The 26,829-nt window shown below is 36.9% G+C and overlaps 1 protein-coding gene across 1 annotated transcript in view; it reads left to right on the top strand.

Moving 5' to 3' along the window:
- The window catches only part of CACNA2D3 (calcium voltage-gated channel auxiliary subunit alpha2delta 3), a gene marked incomplete at both ends in the record, with an annotated part of 408,746 nt that overhangs the window by 296,432 nt on the left and 85,485 nt on the right, over positions 1 to 26,829 (top strand). Inside the window, 10 exons of the mRNA XM_083869455.1 lie at positions 9,298 to 9,381; positions 14,426 to 14,497; positions 14,727 to 14,788; positions 16,614 to 16,681; positions 18,404 to 18,449; positions 18,602 to 18,703; positions 19,589 to 19,678; positions 21,275 to 21,370; positions 22,476 to 22,597; positions 23,178 to 23,258. Of these exons, the coding sequence (XP_083725581.1) occupies positions 9,298 to 9,381; positions 14,426 to 14,497; positions 14,727 to 14,788; positions 16,614 to 16,681; positions 18,404 to 18,449; positions 18,602 to 18,703; positions 19,589 to 19,678; positions 21,275 to 21,370; positions 22,476 to 22,597; positions 23,178 to 23,258 (823 nt within the window). The remainder of the gene's footprint in view (positions 1 to 9,297; positions 9,382 to 14,425; positions 14,498 to 14,726; positions 14,789 to 16,613; positions 16,682 to 18,403; positions 18,450 to 18,601; positions 18,704 to 19,588; positions 19,679 to 21,274; positions 21,371 to 22,475; positions 22,598 to 23,177; positions 23,259 to 26,829) is intronic.

The following is a 26,829-nucleotide window of genomic DNA, read 5'->3' as shown; positions in this document are numbered from 1 at the left end:
GACAAATTACTTACTTCAAAATTATTAGTATTTTTTCACTATATAATAGATATTTTAGAAAACAGAAGGTAATGAGGTCTAGGAGCCATGGATAGCTCTGAGTTAGGCTGACAGAGAGTCCCACCCTCTTCCTAATTTCTGCTGGTTTGCTTTAGTGAGGCAAAAGGTGGTTTGCTGTTATTATCCCTCACCAAATGTACATCTTGAAGGCACTTACTTCATTACCTTATACATTGGAGTCTCTTTTTAAAATCAAAATGTTGGTCAGTAGCCCATAAGCTGTCAGCTAGGGGAACTCATTGTGATATATTCGTGGTCTGTTCATTTCAGGTTTTTGGAAGAGTCATTTTTACCTCTGGGTTCTGTCAGTGGTGGGTAATGAGAGTCTCCTGTTGACTTCAGTGGAGTTTTTGAGAATGAAGTGATTGCTGGCCTGGGCCCTTGGTTTAATATTGCAGGCCAAATCCTGATACCATTGTAAAATTCCATGAAATTTGTGACAATAACTATGTGAAAATAGTCCTGTAGATCTGGAATTAGATAATTCACTAAAGGTACTCTCTACAATTTTTTCTGTCTGAGATTTACATTCAAGTCTCATTGATTACTGACTTGATCCACTCTGGTTTATTTTCTGGCAGTGATGTAAAACTAAAATATTACTGAATTACTGAGTTCCTAACCCCATATCTATTAGTTCTGGAGCTGATATACTGCTTTTTAAGGAATTGTCTTCTGGGACATGGAGCAGAGAGGCAGGACAGCAAACAGTACAGAATGCTTCCCGTTGCACCAGATTTTTATCTAACAGTGAGCACTGTCATTAAGCTGGCTGCATTTTTTTGTGCTGATTATTCGATTGGGTTTATATTTAAAAAATGCTTTTCTGGGAGATTTCCTCTCTTGATTCTTCTGCTGTTTCTTTGAATAAATTTGGCTTTCAGTGAGGCTGGCAGGCTGGGCGCTCATGGGGGGGATTGCAGGAAGGAGAGGAAGGTGCTCCCTGAATCCTGAGCGGGTGCTGGAGCAGCCCCCAGACCCCATGGGCGGTTTCACCGGTCACTGTCCCACAGAGGGGCCGGAAAGCGCCTTCTGGTTCCATTTTCACCAGACATTAATTAGGAGGGAGATGAACCGTGACAGACAAGGCAATGAGCCGCGGCGGCACGGAGCGGGGCTGCTGGGCAGTCTGAGGGGACACCGGGCCGGTGTGAGGGGACACCGGGCCGGTGTGAGGGGACACCGGTCCCCGCGGTCCGGGCGCTGCAGTGCGCGGGTCCGGCCGGCAGGTGGCGGCGCAGGTCCGCCCAGGGGCGCGGGGGGCGCTGCCCGGGCCGGGCTGATTCCGGCGGGAGCCCCGGGAAACAGCCTTGGGAATCCGCCTGCCGGGCTGCAAAGCCTTTGCTTTCCTAAAGGATTGTCTTCATCTTCTTTAATTTTTTTTTCTTTGTGGTCACAAAGCTGCAGAGTATCAATTGCAAATTTCCCTATATTACACCCTTTTTAACTCTTCTTTCCTACCAAGTGTACCCCAGTGGGAAACTCCACAGACTATAGCTGATGGGGAAAATAGGGGTTTTTTAAATATTGTGGCTTTTTTTTTTTTCTGTTGTATCAGAATGCTTCTATATCCTGAGCTTGAATAAAACTCTGTATTTTTACAGAGTGGTATTTTATTTTCCACGAGAGAATATTTTCAGTTGTGTGAGGTGATTTGGGATTTTATATTCCATTGAAAAACATGACCTACTGCTAATAAAAAGAAAACAAATTGTTTGGGAGCTCAAAAGTGAATTTCAGATTTTTCTTAGTTTTGTGTCTGAGGCTCCTTATCTGTATTGAGATGTGCCCAGGAGGACACAGTCTTCCTCATTTGTGATCATGGCAGATATAATCTGCTTTTCAGGAGCCTCTTAACACTCATGGTGTGTGCCAGGTGTTAGACTGTTGGGTTTTAAAATGAAAATATGTCATGGTGGTGATGTTGCCATTTGCCAAAGAAGTGAGTTTACTGAATTTAAGGGAAGAATGAGAGACAAGGGATAAATACTTCTTATGTGCCCTGATGAACAAACACCATATTAATGGTGGCTGATTGATCATTACTGCAACTATCACTCTGCAGTCTGTTAAAGGTTGGTGCCAGAGAAAAACTGCTTTCTTAGGGAAGTGTAGTGGGATTGCAGAGATTAAGGAATGTCTCTGGAAGATGAGTGTCTGCCACAGTCACAGATTGCCACCGTGGTGAACCTTATCTGGTGTTAGGGGTTTGTGCTGTTGCCTCTCAGCCCTAATGTTTGTGTGGTTTTCAATAAATAATACCAAGGTTGCTACCAGTTTTCTTTGAAGTTTGTGGCTTTTTTGATTTATAGTTAGCAATGGGATTTGTATTTTTGTTCAGGGAGTGGAACAAGGTTGGGTTTTTTTCAGTAATTACTAGGATAGTTTAGGGTAGAATACTCAGAGTTCCTGAACAGGGAGCTTGAGTTTCTTAATTAAAGAAAATATGCATTTAAACACAAATGCGTATGTTCTTGACTAAAATTGCATCTTTCATTTACATTCTACCATTTTTAAAATAAATCTGAGGTTAAAAATGTGTTCTGAATTATGAATTAATGTAATAACATCCCTGATTACTAAATATTCTGTAATATTTCTGGGTTTAAATCAAAATCCTCTATCTCTGAGAAGATTGACACATTTATTCTTACTCTCAATAAAAGCTCTGGAAGGCTTGTAACGAGGTTTATGAATGGCTGTGTTGAATGTCCTTACCACTGTAAATTAATTCAATTGATGCCTTGCTTTCTATACAAGGATGCACATTTTTAGTTTGATCAGTTGCGATTGGGGAAGTTACAGCCAGAAACCAAAGCCTCTGTATAATATTGCAATGCTCTTACCAAAATATATTGACGGTTCAGATGCCTGAGTAAGTTCCCATTTCAGCCTTAGAATGGGAACTGTCACCATGTGTTGTGTTAAGCTAAAGGACCTGGAATGTTTGAAGATTGTAGATCAGTATTAAGTCCTTTGTAGCTGTAAATTTTGAGAAAATTTGTTTCTCCTAATATAGGAAAACAGAGAAATCTGAGTGTCAGGGGACACATTAATGCCCCACTTAAGCAGTGTTAGCCTTTCAGAAGCAGCAAATCTCATTTCTCTCTGGGGAGTCCCGCCTGGAACATAAGATAACCTACACTTACCCTTGCTTTATTCATTGACTCCATAAAACTCTACAGCTGTAGCTGACAGCAGAATATTTAAATGATTTGAGCAGTGTAAATGCCTCACGTTCATTTAAATAACTGAAGAATTCAATCACTTGAATACCAATGATTATTCCTATTGGAGTTTACATTTCAAAAAAGACAGCCCATCTGAATCCCTGTGACAGCATTAAATTGCTATCTAATTAGAAGTGCAAAATTACATATATTTAAAAGATAATTAAAGGTTTGAAGGCTGTTGAATAACTGGTCATACATATAAATGAATCACTGAAAATTTGTTAGCAATATGCGAAGCTTTCTTTTATTCTTTGCTTCCAGCTTTGAAGTTAGGTATAACTGAGCTCATGGGTTTAAGTCTGGTAGTATTAAGATAAAGGCAGATGTTTTTCATTAATTCTACTCAAACCCCAAATAATTATAAGCAGCTGTCAGTTTTTCATAATCCCAAATGATAAATCCAGAGAATGCAAATAAAATCCCAAATAAAGGGGTTGTTTTCTTCAGTGGAGTAAATCACATCCATGTTGCTGTGATAATTGACTGCAATCCACCTGAGAATGTGAGCTCAGCCCATGAACTTCTTGGCCAGGCTCAAGGTGTGCAAAGCTGGTATTTTGTATTGACTTTGACTTCACCCTGCAGAATTCCATATTGCTTTATCATTTTAAACATTACTGCACAATTTGAAAAGCAAACACATTAGGGTAGTAAGCAGACAGTTAAATACCTGTGGCATAAGAACTATTTTATTTTGTTGTTTTGTTAGAGGGTTCTCCTGTGTACCTGGCACATTTAGTAGTTCCTACTTTTTCTCTGCCTGGAAACTTATAATTAAATTATTCTCTTTTCCCTAGCAAATGACATGGCTCCTGTTTTCAGCTTTTCTCTGCAGTATTTCTGCAAATGTTATGGTGCAGCATTTTTTCACTGCCATCTGTCATGGAGAATCCATCCAAAATAACTGGTTTTTACTACCTACCATAACCTAGCAACTTCTAGATTAACATCTTAAATAATAGGTTGGTCATGAAAACCTGTCTTGGGACAGGAAAGTTGTTTTTCCTATTTTCCTAAGAGAATCAAGGTGTTACCTATTTAAGTATTAAACTAAGGAGCTGTGTAGAGAAAGAAACTTTGGTTTTTGACTGAACACCTATTAATGTTCTACAGATTCAAGGCTGAGTGCAGATCAATAAGAGATCATTGAGGTTGCAAACGGGATGGAAACCGTGAAATTAAAGTATCAGAAATGGCAAATCAGGATCATGTAAGCAGAGAAAAAAGTATTCCAAATGAAATAAAGAGCTTAAAGGCCAACCAGCAGTGATTTAGATTAAAATGCTGCTTCACATGTGTCCCCAGGCAGAGTGTTTTGGAGCTAAGTAGCACATGGAGAACGAAAGCTCAGTCACTGGGGGTGATGTTGTATTATCAGGTTATAAGCTGGTGAAGCAGAGAAGGGGATTTTTCACTGCTATTGTTGGTTTGTTTGTTTGGGGTATTTTTGTTGTTTTGTTTGTTTGTTTTTAAATCACACTTTCTGCTTGCACAATCCCCACAGTGGGACAGAGCAGCAGCTTATGCTGAGAGGGCTAGTGAAAGTCTTGAATGTTGCATTGAGCATGGAAAATCAGGCCTGATGCAGTTTCCACACCAAAACCTGCAGGTTTTGCATGACAGTCAAAGCCACCCAGGCAATAAATAAGTGGCAGCTTTAGTGTGCAGAGTCTGAGAAAAGGGAGGAAGCTGAGTAACTGCCCAGACCAGGGAATTACAGTAAATACAGTGTATACAATCTCTGCCTGTTTATTTTAAACTGCACAGAAAAGTGTGTAATTTTTGTTAATTATGCTTTTCCTCTGGTCCATTCAAGCTTTCCTATCAGACTTTGTAGATAAGAATACCTTTTCAGGATGGCTTAGTGCAAGTTACAGTTACAGAAACAATTACATTGTGTATTTTATTATGTAGAATTAAACCTCAGCAAAATATATTTGCATACATTCACTTGTCTCCTCTAAACAAAAGAAAAAGAAGTCATTCTAAAAGCCCAACAATATTAATGAACCCGATGAGATTAATACCTTATCCAAATTTTGAAGTGCTAATTCAGAAAGACGAAACTTTGTTGAATGATGCAATGTTTTAAAATTGGAGGAGCTTTTTCAGTACCTAATTCCTTACTTTTGTACACATTAGTAGTTTGGCAACAGAGAGCTGTTCCTTGAAATTATTTAACTTGTCTAGGTTTTGGTTGTTTTTTAGTAGGTTCTTTCTTTCCATAGTATTTTCTCACAGATGATTCCACATTTTGGCTTAGAAAGTTCACTAAAATCTGGTGATGCTTCCAAGGCTGCTATCACAGCAACTTCCTCTCTCCTACCTCCCCATTATCCAGATGGAGCACGTCTGAGAAATTCCAGTCACCTTAGACCCAAGATTGCAGCTGTTAAGATGTAGCTTCCTCTGTCCTTGATCAGATTACTACACTCTGACTCTATAAACACGTGGCTGGTCATGCTCAATGCAGATGGTTTGGGACTGCTTGTGTTAAAAAAAAATAAAAATAAAAGCAAAGCAAAGTTTTTAATCATGGCACATGTAAATGGTTGTGTACAGGGTGGTGGAAAAATGTGGTTCAGTCTTTAAGTGATACACATCACATGTTTGAATCATCCAATGCTGTGAGAGTCTGGCCCCTACTCAAACAAAAGATACTGAGTAAGATAAAGCTCATTCTAATGGAAAAACCAAATTGTGTGTTTTTCTCACAAACAATAAGTTAGAACCATCCTGTAGTTTTGAGTGGACCAAAAGTTTCTTCTTTTTGCAGTCCAGATATTTAACACTTCTCAGTGTCCTTTTTTATCTCCCCAGGGTTAACGGCTATATTGTATCACCTCGTATTTTATACTAGCCAAAGATTAACAGCACACATTTTAAATCTAGCTCTTTTTCTCCTGTACTTCAATCATAGTACTTTGGTAGAATTCCTAGTTTCTATCTTTCCCAATGTGTCCCTTAATGATTTTTTTCAATGCTTTACAGTAATCTTGCAGATAGGTTTGGGCTTCAGTCAGCATTTTATACTTTACTCAGGAACCTCAGAGAAAAAAGGTTAGATTAGATTTGCTACCAGAGAAGAATATATAGATGAATGCTGTTTTTTAAAATCTGGGGAACTGCCTCAGTGTCCATGAATTACTTTTACCAAGAAATTAGTTAAGCAGTAAAACCAGAAAGAAGCTAGAGAAGAATGGACATTTCAACATCACTTTTATGAAGTATTTTGTATTTGATCTGCTTGCAATGATGTTTGATGCCCTGTTTACATAAGCATAGTGTAGATTTATTGCTGAGAAATTTGTGATGTAATGAAGATGATGTACAAATAAGTTTTGTATCCCATCCTTCCTGCAAGTTGGTTTTGTTTTCTCTGCTGTCCTTTTCTGCACTATTACATAAATTTATTCTTTACTTATTAAATTCCTGTGTTGGCAGTTAAAGAGTGGCCCCCAAATTGTGATTGCTGAATAAGGGGTTAGACATGTCAGTACCTTATTAGTTCCTGTCCTAAATGCATTTAAGTGCATCTGCATTTCTTTTGAATGCTTGTAGAGCCTAACCCTTGCTTGACCACTGGGATTTTGGCTTTGTGATTTGTATGGATATTTAAGACATGAATGCCTCTGATTCTTTTCTGGAGAACTTTGGTGTTTTATCCAGATCTTTATTTATTTGCTTTTGGGGTTTTTTGCTTGGTTTTTTGTTTGTTTGTTTGTTTTTCTCGGAGTGCAGTGTATGGAATATATATGATTAAAATAAATAAAAACCCCACAATCAGTATGATGCTAATGGTTTGCCTTGGGTTTGAAGCCCCCTTCTGCTGTCAGACACACAAGATCAACTTCTCTTGGCCTAAGGATCTGCACATGTCTGAGGATGCAGTACAGCCCAGAAGCTCTTCAACATCTGTGAGGGAGGATGTAATTAAATATTGGAATCAGTACAGGAGCTGTTTGCTCTACCCAAATGATCCCAGCTAATGTCTTTGTAACACTGTTCTGCTTTCAGTATTTCAGAGCTTGACTATAACCATTTCTGTCCTAGAATGACTCAATCAGATCAAGGATTTATTTGGTTAATTGGTGCAGCCACAGAGAATAGATGTAGTTACTCCCTGTAAAGATTAAAGATAATATTGATATAGCTGCAGCCATTGTGAAAGGCTTGAAAAATACAGCTACAGAAACCAAGCCCTGGTAATGAACGGGATGTTATCCTCTCAAATTTTATTCTTGTGAGATTTAATTATATTGACTTCAAATTTTGTACTTCAGTATTTGGGTATAGTTATCTCTCTGGCTCTCAGGGCTGTCACATAGCAAGAATTAATTGTGGAACTGAGATGCCTGAATTCACACTGCCTGGAGTGTGCTGAAAGCAGAAGTTCTTTACATATATCTACCCATCTGTTGAATAGTTGTAGATGAGAAGTAGACAACCTCGTTACAAGAATAATGGGTTTTAGCAGAGGGCAGGAAAAGCACATGAAAATACTTTTCAATTGCATCTGGATTGCATCTCAGAATTTACATCAATTGCTGGGGTTTTTTTTATTATTTAAAAGATGAGAATTGATGCAGGATTTTATCCCACAGAATTTCCTGAAAGAACTGTCTGTAAGAAAAAAATGGGAGTATCCGATTTTTTTATGAGCAAAAATTTAGGAAGCTCAGTGAAGCCTGTACTAGGAGAAACTGTACAGTACTACCAGTATCTCAAAATCTTTTTTGTGATTATGGTATTGTAGTCAACATTTTTAAAAGTTTGCTGTTCAGGAAGATTTTTGTTGTTGCTATTTTTACGCAATGTGGTCTAAAAAAGCAACTGGGGGATTTATATGAGAATTTATAATTCAGATAGGAAAATGTCAGAATGGGAATAACCTTAATGCTCAGAGAGCAAGGCTTTCCCTTGGTTTTTGTGTAATCTGCAGAACATGAATGAAAGTGCCTGCACCACTGGCTGTGGTGATGAATTGCTTGTCTCCAACACTGACAGGTTTGGTTTACGGTCTAGTTGGTCCTGGCTTGAGGGAGGAGAATTAACCATATATATTGCTTTACAGGTACAGTTTCTGTCCTTCTGTTGTGCTGCTGAGTAGTTACAAAAGCAGTTTGGGGATATTTCACAGCATCATAATGTCTCCTGTCATACCTCAAAAAAAGACTTGTGGTTTCTCTTGATAAAAGACTGGATTTCACATTATCCTGATCCTCTCCCAAATTTACTTTTTTTTTTGCAAATGTAGTCTCCTAATTTTACTTAACCAGTCAGATTCTTTATTCACAGGTCTTAAGTACTCCTTTCTTCCACTGAGCCAGGTTTGTGTGGTTGCACTAATAGGCTGATTTTGAATGTTCAGCAGAGGGCGGAATTTCCCACATTATAAACACCTCGGTGTCAAATTAATTTGTCACCAGAATGTTTATTTTAAATGTGCAATTTACAGCGTAACTGTGAGTAGTGATAAAACCCCCTACATTATCATTATTACTATGTTACTTTTCCCCATGAAGTTGTAGATAAAATGAATTATCAGCAAATGTTAACACCATGCTTCGCCAAGACTTGCATTTTATCTTGTTTGAAGTGAAATGGGTAAACATTTTGTTGATAAGGTTATAGTAAATACAGCTTCCTGTACAGCTGAAAGAGCCAGTTGGAGATATTTAACATAAACTGCAAGATCCAAGGTCTCATGGATTTTCCATATGGGGAGAAGAAGGTACAGCAGCTGAGTTGACCTCCTTGTGTGTCCATCAAGAAAAGCTCTGCATCATGGCAGGAGATCATGCAAATAATCATGAGATGTAGAGTTTTAGTTCACAGGCAGTATTTATGCAGCAGTATGGTGCTCTGTGGGAATTAAACCACCTACTGCTAAATATATTGCAGACAACCAGCATGCATTTGGAAATTTTTTAAATCTTCTGATACAAAAACTGTTGTGCAAATAAAACAGGATATGCTAACTATTTTACCTTTTTTATACCAGTATGAAGAGGGAAAGAAACGAAGAAAGCCCAACTACAGTAGTGTGGACCTTTCTGAAGTGGAGTGGGAAGACAGAGATGATGTGGTAAGTGATGTGTTTTAAAACCCTGTCAGAAGACATTGTTGCATCCCAGTACTGTACCTGGAAACTGTTTAGACTACTCATTAGATAGGCCACCTGACTGCTCTCAGGAAGGGAAGGACAATAGTCCCTTTTATTTCATTCAGAATTTTATAACTGTTTTGCATTGCTTCTTCCTTACATATGCATATACCACAATCACAGACTCTGTATTTTTGGTAAAACTCATCACCCTTGCAGTCTCCATGCATCCAATTGTGTGTTTGTGCTGGATAGCAAATAGAAACTAGAAACACTAGAAACAGGAATAGAATGTCTCCCTAGGGCTGGTCCAGACAACTGCTGAAACTCAGAAATGAGTTGAACTTTTTTCCATGAGATCCTTCTTTCCTTAATGGAAGTAATGGGCGTTTTTTACTTAATGTACAAAATCAAAAAATATCAGATGAATAAACAAAACTGGATTCTTTGACCTATGTGCAGAGCAGAGTTTCACTCCAAACTCTAATTTCAGACTCATGGGTAGCGGCAGGAGCGTTGGTTCTGTGTCTACCATGCAATGCTCTCCATTAACCTAATTTTTCAGTGCTCCATCTACTGTGTACTTTACTCTTTATCTTATTCTTTCTTACCTCTCAGGCTTAGCCTTTTCTGCAGTACTGTATCAAAAGCTTTCCTTATGTCCATGACTTAACCTTTGCCTGTTCTTTCTATCACTTCCTCTATAAATCTGATTTGTTAGGCATGATTTGTTTTGTGTGAATCTGCGCTGACTGTCCCTAATTAAATCGTAACTTTCCAGGTGTTCACCTTTCTGTCCCATAATTTTGTTTTTCCCAGAAGGTCCCTCCTGCCAAAGTCACGACTGCATGTCTGTATTTTTCATAGATGTCTCCTCGATCCCTTCTCAAATATCAGTCCCATGTTAGCTTCTCTCAAGTCCCTCATACCTCTACATTTCCAGAGAGGTTTGAATACCTCCACTGAAGGTTCCCATATTTACTTTGTCATGTCCTTCTGAAATCTGGGATGGATCACGTACAGCAGCCCCTGGAGTCTTGTCAGTCTTCAGATGTCCTAATTTCTTGATTCCTGTTCTGACATAAGTCTATATTTTCTTTCTCCATTACAAAATATGTATCTTGCATTCCTTGCTCTCCACCCCCTTGGTGAATAGTGAAACAGTTCATCTATGTTTTAAGCAACATCTGTTTCACCAGGTGATACGTTGTCCTCAGCCTCTCCTCAGAGGCCATTTCACTTCCTAAGTTGAAGTTTTGTGTTGGAGTGCACACACAAACTTTTTCAACGTTTTTATAGCTTTGTGTCATTTTCTGTGCACACAGTATTTAAGGTTTCCTCATAAAATTTTCATCTATTGTAGCAGCCTTCTGCAATCTTGGCAATCCCATTGGCCTTGTTTTTTTATACCCTGTTTTTTCTGATATCTTTGATCATGTTTTACTCAAGCAGTTTCTCTGCTAATGACCTTTTAAAATTTCCCCTGTCCTTTCAAATGTTATTGCTGTAGTTCCACATAGATTTTAAACCTTCATGATTTTTTGTCTTTAAACCCTCATGATTATTCTTGTTATTTCTCCTTGGTTTGTTTTCTTTTTTCCTTTATATTTCTTCCATTACCTCCTCTGCTTAATTTTCACATTTTTAATCCCTTTTTTTAAAATCATATTTTAGTATGAGTTCAGTGGTGCAGATAATGGAACATTGAGGTATTTCTGTGATGTTAAAAATCAAGTTTTATTTATAATTGATATTCTGAGTACACATGAAAGTCCAGATTCAGCTCTAAGTACTGCCTTTGACTGAGACCCCTAAGCTCTGTCACTTCTGAAAATTTCTTACAAAAATTGAGTTTTGTCTTATGTGAAGGCTGCAAAAAAATTATTTCACATTTCCATGAAAAATATATACATGCATTTCATCTGAATCTATCTTTCACCTATAAAATATGTTTCTTAAAAATGAATTTTTAACTGTAACACAGAAACAAGTTACATATGGCTTTGCTTCACCCAAGGCCTTGAATTTGATGTTCTTGATTTTTTTTTTCAAGCTTGGGTAGTAAAGCATTGTTTATTCAGCTTCAGAGGGAAAGAATTAATGTATTCATATAGCTGCTTTTAATAACATAGACTACTACTGGTATATTTTTCTCCCATGAAGCACTTATGTAGAAACTGATTAATACATTTTCTTGTTTTTTGCCACATTAATTTAATGGTTACATAGTTTTCCAAGAATATAGAATGATCTCATACTGCAGCAGTGAAACTGAGTTGTTAGGAATTGATTGAAAGATATTTTGTTGAAGGAGCAATAATGCTTATTACTCTGAAAGGTGAAGGCATGGGTTTTCTCCAGTGATCCAATGAGAAAAAGGTGGCCAAACTAAGGTTAGAATTTTTTTCACCGTGATATATTGTTGTCATAAATATATCAGCTCATTTTCCAGATTAACAATACCTGCTATCTTGCTCTTAAGGCATTTTATTAGAAACAGAAATTTTAGCATGAGCTTGTTAAGTTAATAGTGTCTTCCAGCAAGGTTTGCAAATGCACAGTACCAAAGAAGAGAAGTTTCAATTTGAATATAAACCTTTTTCTCATTAACTCACTTAAAATTCTTCTGTTATAATTCCTAGCTGAATGAAATATTTTTTTTCCAAATAAAAAAAAGACCATGAATGAATGTTTTAAGGCTTGAAGCCAACTGAGGCAGTGCTTATTTTATGCATTTGAGGAAGGAGATGAAACTGCAGAAGAGCTGAGAAACTGGATTACAAAGCCAAGAAATCACAGCAAGCAGAAACAAAAAAAATTAAAAAATAAAAAAGAAGAGTAAAACTCTAAATCCCACATGCAGACTTGATCTTAAACAGTACTGAGAGTTTGGAGATCCTTTTAGTAAATCTATGATTTGCCTGAGGCTTGTGGGAGGAATGGGTCTTAGACGACTGCAGGCACCTGAAAACCATGTTAAAGATAAATGGAACTGTTCAGTAAAAGTTAGAAAGTAGATGGTTAATTAAGACCAGCTCTCCAAGTCCAAAACCACAAAACTTAAAATAGGAAACTATTTCCAGAATTGCCTATTATGTATTGTTAAAAAAAAAATCTGCTCTAAAATATATGCTTTATTTCATATATACCTCCAGCTAAAAATTTTCTTTTACACTCACTGACAGAAGAGTAAGACTGGTAATTCAAATCTAGATGCCCTAGAATTAAATTTAAAGAGCTGCAAAGTTTGCAGCCATGCTTAACTTGTTTATAAGAATAAAACTAGATACTTCACTGGAAACTTTGGTGATTCTCTCTTCCCTCCTACTTACTCAGCCTGCAGAGCACGTTGATATGTCTGTCTTCACAATTTCTCATTAAAACTCCACTGAATTGCTCAATCTGGCACAAGGTACTGTAGAACAGGAGATATTTATTCAGCAGGAACATGATGTCCAAAATTGTGTTTAGATAGATATGCAATAGAAGAGACATAAAAATACTCATTTTGTCAATATTTTCCTGCATTTGAAATGCTAAATTGATTTGTAATAGTGGAATTTTCAAATTGTAATGAAAATTACAGCTGCAACAGATCTATAGGTGTTTTTTTCCCACAAAAAGCAAAATAACATCTTCCATTAGTAAATCTAAGAGTGTTCAAATTAAATATTTCCGTTTATGGATGGTGTAAGTGTTAAACAGCAGCTTTTTTATTCCTTCCCTAAAGTGAACTGATAAACAGGCAAATTCAAAACCTGAAGGCTGAGGCTTTCTCAAAAAGCCTGTCTCATCTTTCCTCAGTTTTAGCCCAAAGACCCTCAGACCAGCTGTGCTGGGGTGGCCTGTCCTCATCCTTGAGGAGACTGATGGTCATTTTGGCTTACAGGCCTGAGGGATGGTTGTTGGGATTTTTTACTCCTCTTTTCATCACCGTGGCATATTCACCTAAGAAAGAGGTATTGTGTTTTAGGAGGAAGGCAGGGAGCACCAGGGTGTGCTATGGGCAGAATTTTTAGGCATGATGGGTGAGGGACTTTGCAGCTCCCAGGTTTGGGAGCCTGTTGCTCATGTAGAAAAAAATAGTTGCAGGAAAAGAGTGTTTGGAGTGATGATCTAAAAAGCAACAGATTTAACTGTTAAAGTGTTTAGCTGCAGCTAAATCATTGTGTATAAACCCTTTTCCATTTGTTTTCTGTTTCCCCTAGCTTCTCTGAATTTTTGGCTTATAAAGCAATGAAACACTTTTGAAGGGGATTTAAAATGTCTTTTGGAAGACTTTGGAAGGTCCAGGACAATTGTTATAAACTGTGACTGGCCTAGGGCTTCCACTGCAGAGCTAAAATTTAATGCCTTGCAAGTGGTGCCTGGACACCAATGGACAACTGGAGGGAATTGCAGAGCACTGCAGCTGTGCATTCCCATTGGGTCACGTTACTGATCAAATGGGATTAAATGGGCTGTCATTCTGGTTTTCATGGGCTGGTGTTAGTTTTTGATGCAGTCAGGATGAAGTTTCTGGAGCTCGTTAAGGAGGCAGCCCAATGTGGATTCTTAAGCAGAATAAATGGTGTAAGATATGTGGGGTTTTCTCTTTTTTTGCTTTCTTGTTATCTGTGTCATTGTTAATGTATTAAAACACAGGGCCCTGGTCTAACCAGCTAAATCCAGCTAGGAATCTAGTCCTTGCCTTGCCATGCAGTAAATGCAGAATAGTAGTCAGTTACGCTGTTCATACCAAATAAAATCCAGATTACTACACAAAAAGGTATTTTAGTATGAAGGATGCTGAGAGCTCCTATCTTATGTACCTTAGCTTGAAATTGTATGGCAGGAGCCTTGGCCTATGCAGTCACTAATAAAATCTGTAAATGAATTCTCCAGTGTGCAGTAGAATTATTGAAAATAAAGAAATTAAGAAAATTGAGTGCTGCTCAGGCCAAATGACTGTATTGAAGAGCTCAGAGTTAAAAGGATTTCTAAAAAAAGCAAATAAAGGAATTGACACACATTTCCTTCATTTCAGCTTCGAAATGCAATGGTGAACCGGAAAACAGGAAAATTCTCCATGGAAGTGAAGAAGACAGTGGACAAAGGGGTACAATGTCTAAAATACTATTTCAACTAAATATAAAGCAAGCAGATAATTTTTAAACTATTTTTAAGGTTGCTTTAAATATGGTTCCTGCAATATATTTTTTTTTTTCACTCACTAAATGTAAACTTTGCTTCTATGTTAGTGACTAACCACTTGATCTTTTATACATTTCTTATAGCAAACTAACTTCTTCCCCTCTCCCCTTCTGAATTTCTTGTTCTGAATCTAGAAGCGGGTCCTGGTGATGACAAATGACTACTATTATACAGATATCAAGGGTACTCCATTCAGGTAGAGCTGGCCATAATAAATGGACGTTTCATCCAACTCATTGGATTTGTGCTTATACAGAGCTTGTGAACTCATTAAAAGCTCATCAGCAAAAGCTGACAATGAAATATCCCTGGACAATGCTGAAAATAGCAAGGAAAAGGAGCCTACCAGCATTCCTTTCAGCTTTTCCAGGGATGGAAAGTTTGTGCAAGCTCACACAGGCAAACTCACAGTGTTTGTCATGGCTTACGTTTCATTGAAAAAATATTCAGTTGAGGTTTACATTGAACGAAAGGCTTTCGCAAGTACTTGGAGAGCTATAAATACTATAATCCATTTAAGTAACTACATCTTGAGCCCCATTTTATTTTTTTTTTCCACAACAAGAATGTAATGTAAAATGAGATAGTATTTCACTTCCAATTTGAGGTTTGAATGTTTTCTTTCTCTGAACTACCTTCAGTGTATTTCTATAACTAAAACCAAGTAAGCCGGTAATTTTGGCATGTATTTTAGGAGGAAAAGAAAAAAAGGAAAAGAAAAACAGATAGTCACTTTAAAAATGCTCATATTTGAACTAGAAATAAACCACTAACAAAAGAGCTCTAACTGTACTTTGCACTTAAGGCAGGAGTTTGGCAGTTGTGATACTCAACTGAAATTTTCTTCAATGGAAGAATTTCACATAACCTGAGCTACATTACCACGCAGAGAAACTGCAGGCACATTTCTCTGACCTCTAATGCATGTTAAAATTTACTCATGGGTGGTAACTCAGTGGGTTTCTTGTTTTGTTTTTATTTTGTGGAGTTTTTTTCTGGTTGCTGTTTTCTTTCTTGTTTGTTTTTCTTTGGCGCTAGCACTCTTGCACTGTTAGGTAAACAGAAATGGAGCTACCCACATGCATATAGTGTGAGTTATGGTGCTAAGGACAGAAATATAGTTAGGAAAACTGTCGTTTTCCAGCATGGTATGTATCTAGTTTTGGGTTGTTGTGCAGATTTGGGACAACTGCACTCTATAGTGACAAAGATGTTCAGCCCTTTCCCAGACTGAGCTGTCGACTGCAGCTTGTGTGCTCTTGGATTTGGTGCCTCTCCTTGTACTTCAAGTACTAGCCCATGCATTTGCAGTCTTGCTGATTGCTGCAGATTCCTAGCTCAAGATAGCCCTTCAATGAATGAATGAATGCCAGAAGGTATTCTGTGTTTGTGTTCAATAGCAAGAGGCATGGGATCCCCCAGCCACTTCATTAAACTTGGATGTTTTAAATGATAGACTGAAAACCAGACCAAAACACGGTGTATAACTGTTGAGAATTTATGAAGCTGAAGTGAATACAAAAGAGCTACACTAGCTAAAAATATGAAACACAGAAAAATTAGTCCAGGAGGAGTCATGATGCTGTTGTCACATTTCAAATTCTTTTCCTCTCAGTAGCTCCATCAATTCCCACACTTCTGTAGTTTCTCAACAGCTTACTCTGATTTACAAAAAACTGTCTCCTTCATTGTAAGGCCATGGTCGTGTTCAAGGCTCAGCTGAAGAAATCTCATGCTGGGTGAACAGCAGTGAGCTTAGAGGGGCTCATTTATTAGTTTGCCAGGGAATAATGGTTTACTGCACCTCTAAGCACACATAAATACAGTCTATTGTTGCAGGCACACCAGAACTGAGACATCATTGAAGCAACTAATTGAACAATAAATATAATTGGTGAGGGTTTGGAAACAAACAGTTTTAGGTTAATCATAGTACATGAGCTGGAAATGTTAAAATAGCTCTGAATGTCTGCTATTGTTTGTCTCACAGATTTCAAGGTCTGCTTTATTTCTCTGCACAGTTTAGGTGTGGCTCTCTCTAGAGGACATGGAAAATACTTCTTCAGAGGGAATGTAACTGTAGAAGAAGGTAAGGTACCTACTTTCTCATGTGGCTTACACAATAGTTTTAGTGTTAATTTGGTAGTTACTTGCCTGCAGATTCCATAAGGGACTTAGACTTTTCTCCTTTCTTTAAAGATCTTTTAATTCACAGGGTTTTAAGCATAGTCAGACTGTGAGTCTTCTTTAGATGGGATCATCTTCCCTCCTCCTCTCTCAATGTTCCAGAGAACAACTCATAACCCAGTGTTGATTATTTGTGGTGCTTTCTGAATGAAGTAACCCCTAAGAGCACTGTGGTGGCTATTGGTTTTGATCTCAGACTACACATTGGGAAATCTTTCAGAGCTATAACTGGTTTGTGCGTTAGCTACAAGGATTTCCATGTTTATAATAGTAATAGAGGTACCCAGGGAAAGAGCTGCTCTTTGGTTTTGCTTTTTGGTAAGTCCCCAGCTGAATGAGTTGAGGAGTCGACTGTGTGTGGTGATAAAGTTGCTTGGCAGAAGGTTTCTGAAGATGAAGGAAGAGTGGAGCCATTTCGGAAGGTTGAAGGAAAGGTTGAAAATTTTAGAAGCTGCTGAGCAAAAAGTGTTTTAATAGAGCAATGCTTTCAGATTTTATGCTGAAGTCTATTTCTGATTTTTCTTCTTCTTGTTTTATCAGTGATGTTAAACAAGACAGTTAATTTCTTCAGGTCTTTGTTCTTTGGCTGTAGTTTGGGAGATTAATATGTTCTTGTACTCAGGAGAGATATAAAAAAAAAGTTCTTTGAGGTTTGAGTACCTGCACAGCAGCTACAAAGAGGGCACAACAGGAGACTTGGAGCTACTCTCTCCCCTGACTGTTCCCAACATTCCTCTTGCTGTTGTTCTGTAATCCAGCCACACATCTCAGTCAGTCTGAACCCCAGATGCACCCCCAGAAGCGTTAACAGAACCATAACTAACAGTTCCCACTCTTACCTTCACTGATTGTCTCTTACTGCACCTCACTGTCCTCCTCAGGGGCCACAGTTTTAGTTCCAGTTCTGGCTTCCCTGCTTTCCTTAGTCACGGTTGCTTTGTCCTTGTTCATTATGTACTCCAGGGGGTTAAACACAGATTCTGCCTTCTGAACCCTATTTGCTTATTGTCTATTGATAAGTGTTTTAGCAGTTTTTAAAATTGATGAAGTACATTTTTATTGTGCTATATAACTAATGATAGAGTTCTTATTTACAAGCATTTGTGTGACCTCTTAGTACAAAAAACCTTTTCTGAACAATCTCATAAATTGCTGTTTGTGTTCATGGGCTGTGTGCTTAGGTTTTGAGGAGATTGTTCTTAATGATTTTTTTTTCTTTATAAGAGAGGAGAACAACTCACATGAAATGAGAAGTGTGTATTTTAGCATAAAGAACTTTACTGGCCAAAGAGAATGAGGGAGTATGAACAGGAGTCTGTTACCATTTTGCATTTGTTTTTGCTCAAATTGTCTTCAAAACTTTAGATGTATTATGTGAGTAACTCATATAAGTTAAATATATTAGTCCAAAAATTTTTTACTTACGTTTTCAGTTTCAGATCTGATTTAACTAGTTTTGACAGTATGTTAGACCCTTAAGAGTATTTGAACATAGTTTACTGTGATTTATTTCATTATGGTAATAATGCTCTTTCCAAGAAGGGTTTATATTATGGAGTGTATGCAAATAACCATCTGTTACCCAGACTTCTCCCTAAATAACCCATTATTATTCCCGTTACAGGTTTACATGATTTAGAGCACCCTGATGTATCTTTAGCAGACGAATGGTAAGCCTTAAATAAAGCATGAAATTAGTGTCTGTTACCCTTCTTGGTTTTATATTGTTTGTGCTTGCAGAGGCCAATTCTTTATGTTCAAAGACAAAGAAAGATTGTGCTTGTACATGTAACTTTCTGCTGTTTTGACTACGTGTTCACAGGTCCTACTGCAACACTGACTTGCACCCTGAGCACCGGCAGATGACTCAGTTAGAAGCGATTAAACGCTACCTCACAGGAAAAGAGCCCCTGCTCCAATGCAAGTACTTTGTTAACCATGGATTTGCAGGCTTTATCCAGCTAAAAACTGTCCTACTTAGCCTTCTACAAAATGCAAAGCTCTACTTAGTTCAGAGAGTGATTTGAGATAGGATTGCTTAGCTGATGTTGCTTTGAAATTTCATTTGGTTTTGAGCTTTTCCCGGGGTACGAATAAAGATATTATTATTTATTAGAATTAATTATGTAGTAGCAGTAGTAGTATTAATTGTGGTGCAAATTTTTGACTTTTACTCTAAACTATGTGCCTGTACCAAACATTCAAGTTTCTGTTCAGATGGTGTAGCTGTACTACGCAAAATTATCTCTCCATCTGGTTTTATAAATTAAACAGGACTGATGGGAATCAATCCTTGGAACACGCCTCTAAAGAATAGATCAGATATTTCATGAGTATTTTAGGGAGGCTGCATATGTAATTAGCATTTCTGAACTGCAAAACAGAATAAAAAAATTAGATAGATGCATATTCTGTATGTTTTCAGAAATGTAGAGCTTTTGTGACTGTTACTAGACCTACTTGTTGTAACCTTATGGCACATGCAGGCCTGAGCATTAGATAATATATACATGAATGTGTTACATGAATGTCTTACATGAAGTGGAGTATCATTGGGTTTTGACCTAAAATTGTGGCTAATGCAGTGAAATTATATGTGAAGAACTGCTTTGTGGTGAAATACAATGTAATATATATATTATATATATATATATATATATATAAAATAGCAAATGCTTTGTAGTGCAAAAAGTTTGAAAGCGTATCACAGAAAAATAAAGTAAAATGTAAGAAAACCCTATTGTTTAGTCATCTAAAAAAAGTCTTTGTATGCATACATTTACTGATTTTATTGTACTGTGATAGGCGATAAAGAATTGATCCAGGAAGTTTTGTTTGATGCAGTTGTGAGTGCACCAATTGAAGCTTATTGGACCAGTCTAGCATTGAATAAATCAGAGTAAGTGATCTTTATATCCATCATTATTCATCAGTCATGGCTGTATTTGTATTTATTTATGTTAATGAACTGCTGGAATGCCTAACAAATCCTGATATGCATGAAAATGTTATACTATTGGATTCTAAATACCACCAAGTTAAATTCAATCTGAAATGTTTGTCCTGCAGAGTATATCATGATGATTTGCTGAAAGGTTACTCAATTTCCACAATAAAATTGGTGAAATTGTACTCTAATTGCAACTTATAGTTCTGTGTACTTTTAATAAAGGGTACTTGAGAAATTTAATGCAAAATTTACTAAAATTATTGATGCAATTGCTACTTTGTCTCAGAAGAAATTATATATAGAAAAACTTGCACTGGCAAATAATTTATTTAATCCTTAATTTGTTTGTTTTCCAGAACTACTTGGGGTCTAGGTTCCTGTTAGGGAAAGTCGGGAGATTAGCCAGTCCTTCTTAGAGTTTTTTCTTCTACTTTTTTCATTTATGCTATGATGTACTAAGGTGCTAAGTAACAAGTTTTTATCCATATTAGAGTAAACAGGTGTTAAGCTTAGCAGTTTGCATGAAATACAGTGGTTGCAAGGCAATTCTGGAGATAATCCTGATTAGGTTTTCCTGAATTTCAACCATTTTCTACAAGTTAAATGAAAAAATACATTGCTGTACAGCATGTACTCCTACTGAATGTATGAAAGCAATATGATAAAATCTAGTTCATTAAAGAGTTGTCCAGACTGCTCGGAGAACATAAAGATGAGAAATTGTTTCATTCTAGTATACGGTGGCCATTGAGAGGTGTAAGGTGTCATCCTACACAATGGAACAACAGATCTAAAATACAAGGGCAGCTGTGGAATGATGCCACTGGGAGACTTTTGAAGCCCTTTCGGATTCTGACTTTGTTTCATTCTGTCTCATTAATGAACCAGTAAAATGGCTCTGGTCCTGGTTTTGTGGTAAGGGGACTGAAGTTCTTGCAGCCATACAAGAATTAGTCTTAAAATAGCTTGATACTGATAATATTGCAGCAGAAGAGTTCAGTCTGAGCTTCCTGCCACGTTTTTTTTCCCTAGTTCTAGAGGCTAAAAACTGTCCTGATGGCAGCCAAGTTTGACTCTCAGCTATCTGTTTTAAATCTATTTGCTTACCTGAGCAGTAGTCATACCTATGACTTAAAGCATAAATATAGTACAGATATGTTGAATGGACTGGGAGCAAGATCTGGAATTCCTGCCCATCTTAGAATCTCTGTGTTATTTAATAATTTGTGTATAGCTATGCCACACATTTTTATTCTATTATTCTGTCCATATAATCCCTTCCTACAAATCCTACAAATTTATTGTGTTTAGCTTTTTAGGGATTCTTGGTCTAAATAGCATTTCTACATTGCATACTATTCAAAACCCAGATGACTATAACTTAAAAAACCAGAATTTAAAAGTAAATCAATAAATAAGGGAACTATGCTTGTAATAATCTTTCTCAAAAAAAATGCATACACTTGTGCTTTCTGAGACAGTGATGCAGCTTTGTCTGTTTACTGTCTGAAGCATTGTCTGTGCTCGTGTTCTGCACTGTTTCAGAAACTCTGACAAGGGGGTGGAAGTTGCCTTCCTTGGGACACGGACTGGACTCTCTCGGATCAACCTGTTTGTGGGCCCAGAACAGCTGACCAACCAGTAAGTAACAAACTCTTTTATTTTTATAAAGCCCATCTACTGTTTCTTCATATAGAACAAGTTAGAAAGATATCCTAGGATCTCTTAATTAATTTCTTTGACTGGAACATTTGGAACAATGAACTATTTTACACCTGTAGCCTATAAATTTGCTTTCTCTGCACACATGCCCCCAGACTCACATCTCTGTTCTTCAAAGCACCATTACGAACATGCTACACCTTTTACTACACCAGCTGAAAACAAACACCTGCAGGCTTTTTCAGGGATTTTGCATCATTGTTGTGGAAAATATTTTTGTGTTGAAATAAAGCCAAATGGCAGAATTGGACTGGGTGAAAGAGCAGCCAGGAGACCTCATCGTACAAGAATTTCCCATTTTCCTTGGAGAACATGTAATCTAGTGGAGGTATTATGCATAAAAAGAAAATCTGTGTTTGATATTTATGATAAACTCAGTTGATTTAATATAAAGTTCTGTGGGCTTTTATCTGAGGACAGATATTCTTGTACGAGTAGGTGACATCAACAGCACTACAATTTGTTACTGTCAGACAGAAAACCAGGATGATAAAGTGGACATTATACTCCTTCTTAGCAGAAATTTTCTTCTGTCAACATTCCCTGAAATTATTGAGGAATAAAGTATTTAGCTGTCCACTACTACCCCCTACATAGTATTTTGAATGTAGGCTCTAAAATTACCTTTCTTTTCACTACCTAAGAGTGAATGCCAGTGGCAACAGACTACCAAATCTCCAGTGCCCTTTCCACCTTGGGCAGCTCACAGTTCTTATATTGTGCTGAGAGGAAAAGGCTTTTTAGACTAAGCATTTTTATTTGTACAAATCAGTAAAAACAATTTTAGCGGTACTTAGAGGTACTGTTTTTTAGTGCTTTTAATGTCTTTCACAACAAAAGTTATTGTGTGTCACAAATAATTATTAGTAACTAAATTTAACTCTTTCATTGAACAAATGTTATTAGAAAAATTGCACGAAACCATTTTCTCTTGTAAAAGATTGCATTTTTTTTCTCTTTCAAAACTAGAAACTACTGTGTTCTGTGCAACAAACAATTGTTTTCTTTCTCTCTTTTTCTCAAGAGACTTCCTGACAGCTGAAGATAAGGAGAACATTTTTAATGCTGACCATTTTCCACTGTGGTACAGAAGAGCTGCTGAACAAATACCTGGAAGCTTTGTCTACTCAATCCCATTCAGCACAGGTCTGTAATTTGGTCATTCCCTAAATTCTGAACCATGCATGACGCTGAAAGGATCCCAAGTGTGTCAGTACAGAGTGGGCTTTGTAGATAATCTCAAATATTGATCTGAAGTAGGCATTGAAATTTGCAGCTGCTTCTCTGGTCCTTTGACCAGGTGTGTCTTTCATGGGGCTGCAAGGGAAACCTCAAGATGTGGTGTGACAATTTTGATTTAATATTTGCACAGGTAGAACTACAGGTAGAACTACATTTTAACAAGTATTTGAAGCAGGGGAAGTCCAACAGAGTAAATGTCCATATTTTTGAGAAGCCCTACCAGCTGTGACCTTTGCTGCCCCTTTTAGCCGGGGAGGCAAAACCTGATGACTCATTTCAGTGTTTTAAGCTTGGTTTTGGCATACTGGGGAATTTTAAATGGCAGTGCAGGTATGTTCTGTGCATATGTGATGTCCCCTGTTTTATTTTCTGAACACTATATCCACATAGACTGTTATCCTAAATCAGGGGAAAAAAACCCTAAATTTACTAATTTTGCAATAGATTGCTTCAATTTTCTTTTCCCCCTTAATACACTCTGCAGAAACTGCCAACAAGAGCAATGTGGTGACAGCCAGTACTGCTATTCAGCTTCTGGATGACAGGAAATCTCCAGTGGTTGCAGGTACAATTGCTGTAGTTCATTCATTTTGTTAATTTTTAAAAATCAGTTTATGAGTTCCTTGCTTTCTCTTTTGGGTTAGCAGGTGTAGATATCCAATCTTTTAGGAAGAAAGAGAGAAGGATGCAGTTGCACCTAGAAGATATAATTGGATGACTAACTGTGGAGAGCATTTAATGCTCCCTCTCCCCAAGAACTTTATTAATTGGTTCTCAAGCCTCCATGTGAGCTATTGAGTTTGACTTTATGGAAATAACCATTATCTGTAAAACATTCTTGGTAGACACAGTTCTATATCATTCTAAATCAGATTATATTATCATAAGGAAAAAGAAATATAAGAAAGGACTATCTGATGTGTGAATGTTCCACCCAGGCTTTGAGTTTGAAAATTTTGTGCTGTAACAGGATTGTTTTATAACGGGATACAATGTGGTGATGTTGTCTAGATTATCAGAGATATGATTTGTTCAGAGCATAGAAATTGAATAACAAAGCTCTACTGTCTATCAGCCAAGAGTATAACAGTACCCAAAGACTAAAATGTGAAGTGTGACTACAGAATAGAGATAAAACACACTGATTTAAAAATAGGAGTAAGTAATTTTGAAATTGCTAGATATTCCTCACTCAAGTTCAGATGCTAATATAACCCAGTGTTTACTGACTTTGAAGAAGGAAAAGTTTTTGATAAATCTTATTATTTATTTTGCCAGAAACTAAGGTCTCTTGTCTCAGGAAAAATTAGATACCTACCACAAAATCAAGAACCACCTTATTTTTTTTCTTGTATTTAAAATACTATTAAAAACACAGTAAATACAATACTGAAAGAACAAGAATGTGCCAGAAAAATGGGAAATCTCATATATGTTTCCTCAAACACAGAATATTTCCACTGATAAGAAAAGATTTTAGGAGGTCAATAGGAAAGCAGCTTTCTGACTCCAATCCACAGGATACCTTCTTCAGAAATTATTGAATGCTTCTATAACATTTAATGAAATTTTAATTTTGACTTCATACTCCTGTTAAATTATAAAACAACATTGATAAACTAATGCCAATGCAGATAGCTGCAAAGTGCTGCAGTTCTAATTGAGAGGAAGGAAGTTGTACATATTATTTCTAGAATGCTCTGTTGCTTGGAGTTAGCAAAAGTTCCATCATGAAGTTTTCCATCATCTCTAAAATGTGTAGGGTTCATAGATGTGCTGATATTTATTATTTTCTCATGTGTATTTGCAACTTCGTTTTGACTTTGAGAAGGTATCTCACATAATTGCTCCTAATACACAGTCAACAAGCTTTGTGGCTGTTTGGTTTTGAGTAATTGTAAAAGAGAAAAGCAGGTGTTGCTTCCATTCCCCCAGTAATTCTGTTAATTATTGAATTTTTGAAATTGCTCGGGTCCCATACTTTGTATCAAAAATAAACACAGGGTCCTGAAAGCTTTTTAATGCCAAAGCGTGTGGAAGATTTCCATGGTATCTGTAAAAGCATAATGCCATGAAAGATAAGAGCAGTGTACCTACACTCTGAATCATGTGAGTAGTTTTTTATTTCTAGTTCTGAAAACTTTAAAAACTGTGTGCTAGATATTTTGTTTACAATATGAAGAACTTTTAAGAGTTTGTTTTGAATAATTTTTCTTTTCCCTCTTGTATGTTGCATGTTTTCAGGTAATTTTTTTTTTTTAGGGGGGGGGGGGAGGCGGGGGGAACCACCTTGGGTCTGTACAAACTTTTTTTCTATAAAAGTATCACCCACCCAGCTACAGCCTCTCAGAGACAAATAAATACATGCACTATTCCTGTTCTCCTTAAGATCATGAATGTGACTTGTCAGTCCTACTTTCCCTCAGAAAACTTTCAAGAAAGTACCCAGCATCTAGCCCAATTTTTAGGCTTTATTATAAGGCTAACGATATTCTATGTTAAGCAAAATAGTTTTGGAGGCAGAAACTGGAGCAGTGATAAATGTGAGAAGTTTGAAGTTTTTATTAGCCAGACTTGGGAAACTAAAGTAAGATTATGGGTAATATTTTCAAATACCTCCATTGGAGTTCAAATTTGGCCAAAAGATCTCATTTTAATTTGTGTGGAGTAAGTATTCCTTATCCCCATTTGGTCTGAGTAGATTACAGTAAGCAGCAGGATGGGATACACATTTCATGTTAAATCGCTCTGTTCCCTAGAGGGATTTGACTGAAAATTAAGCTGTGCCAGAATGTTGTTTATTACAGATCACTACAAGAGTTTAAATCTGGCAGAAAGAAATAAGAACATTGTTATAAAATGGAAACCTGAGTTATTCCTGCCCATGAGAGGGGAAAAAAGGAACAAAACGAATTCTTACTGCAAAATCCATAGACTGGGGTTTGGGTTTTTTGTTTTATTTTGGGGTTGTTTTTTTTTTGTTGTTGTTTGTTTGTAGTGGGATTTTTTTGTTTGTTGTTGTTGGAGCTTTGTGGTTTTTGTTTAGAATCACATCACTTATAACAAATCTCATCTAAAAGTCTAAGGCTTAATGCAAATTGCAAAGATTCAACTGTATAAAATAGGCAAAAAAAATCTTGAAATCAGTGAGTCTGCAGACGGTTACTACAGAGGAATTGAGTGTTGCTGTTGTTTCACCATCTGTACCTACTAATACCAATTCCCTCTCAGAAAGACTTTACTTCTTGGCAAAAAGCCCATATAATTTTTTTCCTAAACCCTCTCCTGCTTCTTGCAATTGAGATTGTGATTATTTTTTTTTTACTTAAATGAACGCAAATTTCTATAGAAAATGTGTAGATTAAATCTTTAACATAAGTGTAGTAGCATCATATTTATTGTTGTGTATACAGAGTACAGTTTAGTTGCAGGAGGGAAGTGACAGTAGTACTGCAGGCAGGGCTTTTTTTTTTTATTTGAACACATTTATGTTCAAAATTACTTTAGCTGAGTGTTTTCTGTGACCATGTCTTCTGGAACAAGATTACATTGAAATGTTGAGCATCTTCAAACTGCCCCAATTACAAAGTGAAAAGATGGTGGATTTTTTGTTTTCTTCTTAACCAGAGCTAAAAATAGGATGACTCCAGTCTTTAAATTTAGTGAGATTCCTGTAATATTGGTATTCCTCTGGGTGACAAACATGAAGATAATATAGGATATCCAAATTGATATAGTGATTTAGCTATTAAAATTGAGGCAAATTAAGATGGAACTGTGTTTTATGATGCTCATGTGAAGGGCAGTACAGTTCTGCTAAATTTTGATAGAATTCAGCCTTCCAGTCTTGTATTCTTTGAGCTTGTGTGATGAATTGGATGTCAACCTTCAAGTATCAAACCTATGGGCATCTGGATAAGTGCAGCATAGGATTTCTACATGCTGTGTACGTGTTTATTTCCAATTTTTGGCAAGAGATGATCGTTTCATCAGTATGATTTTGTTAAAAAAATTATTAAAGGTACTGCTTACCTAGAAAGTTCTGAACAAGATACGGGGATGAAAGCAAGCAAACAAGAGTCATCATGGAGCAAAGCAGGGTCTAAAAACTGAAAAATTGCTCTCACTTGAGATTT

This window comes from Zosterops lateralis (assembly GCF_965231275.1).
Source record: "Zosterops lateralis genome assembly, chromosome: 11".
NCBI classification, from domain to species: Eukaryota; Metazoa; Chordata; class Aves; order Passeriformes; family Zosteropidae; genus Zosterops; species Zosterops lateralis.
This window is presented reverse-complemented; position numbering and strand designations above follow the sequence as displayed.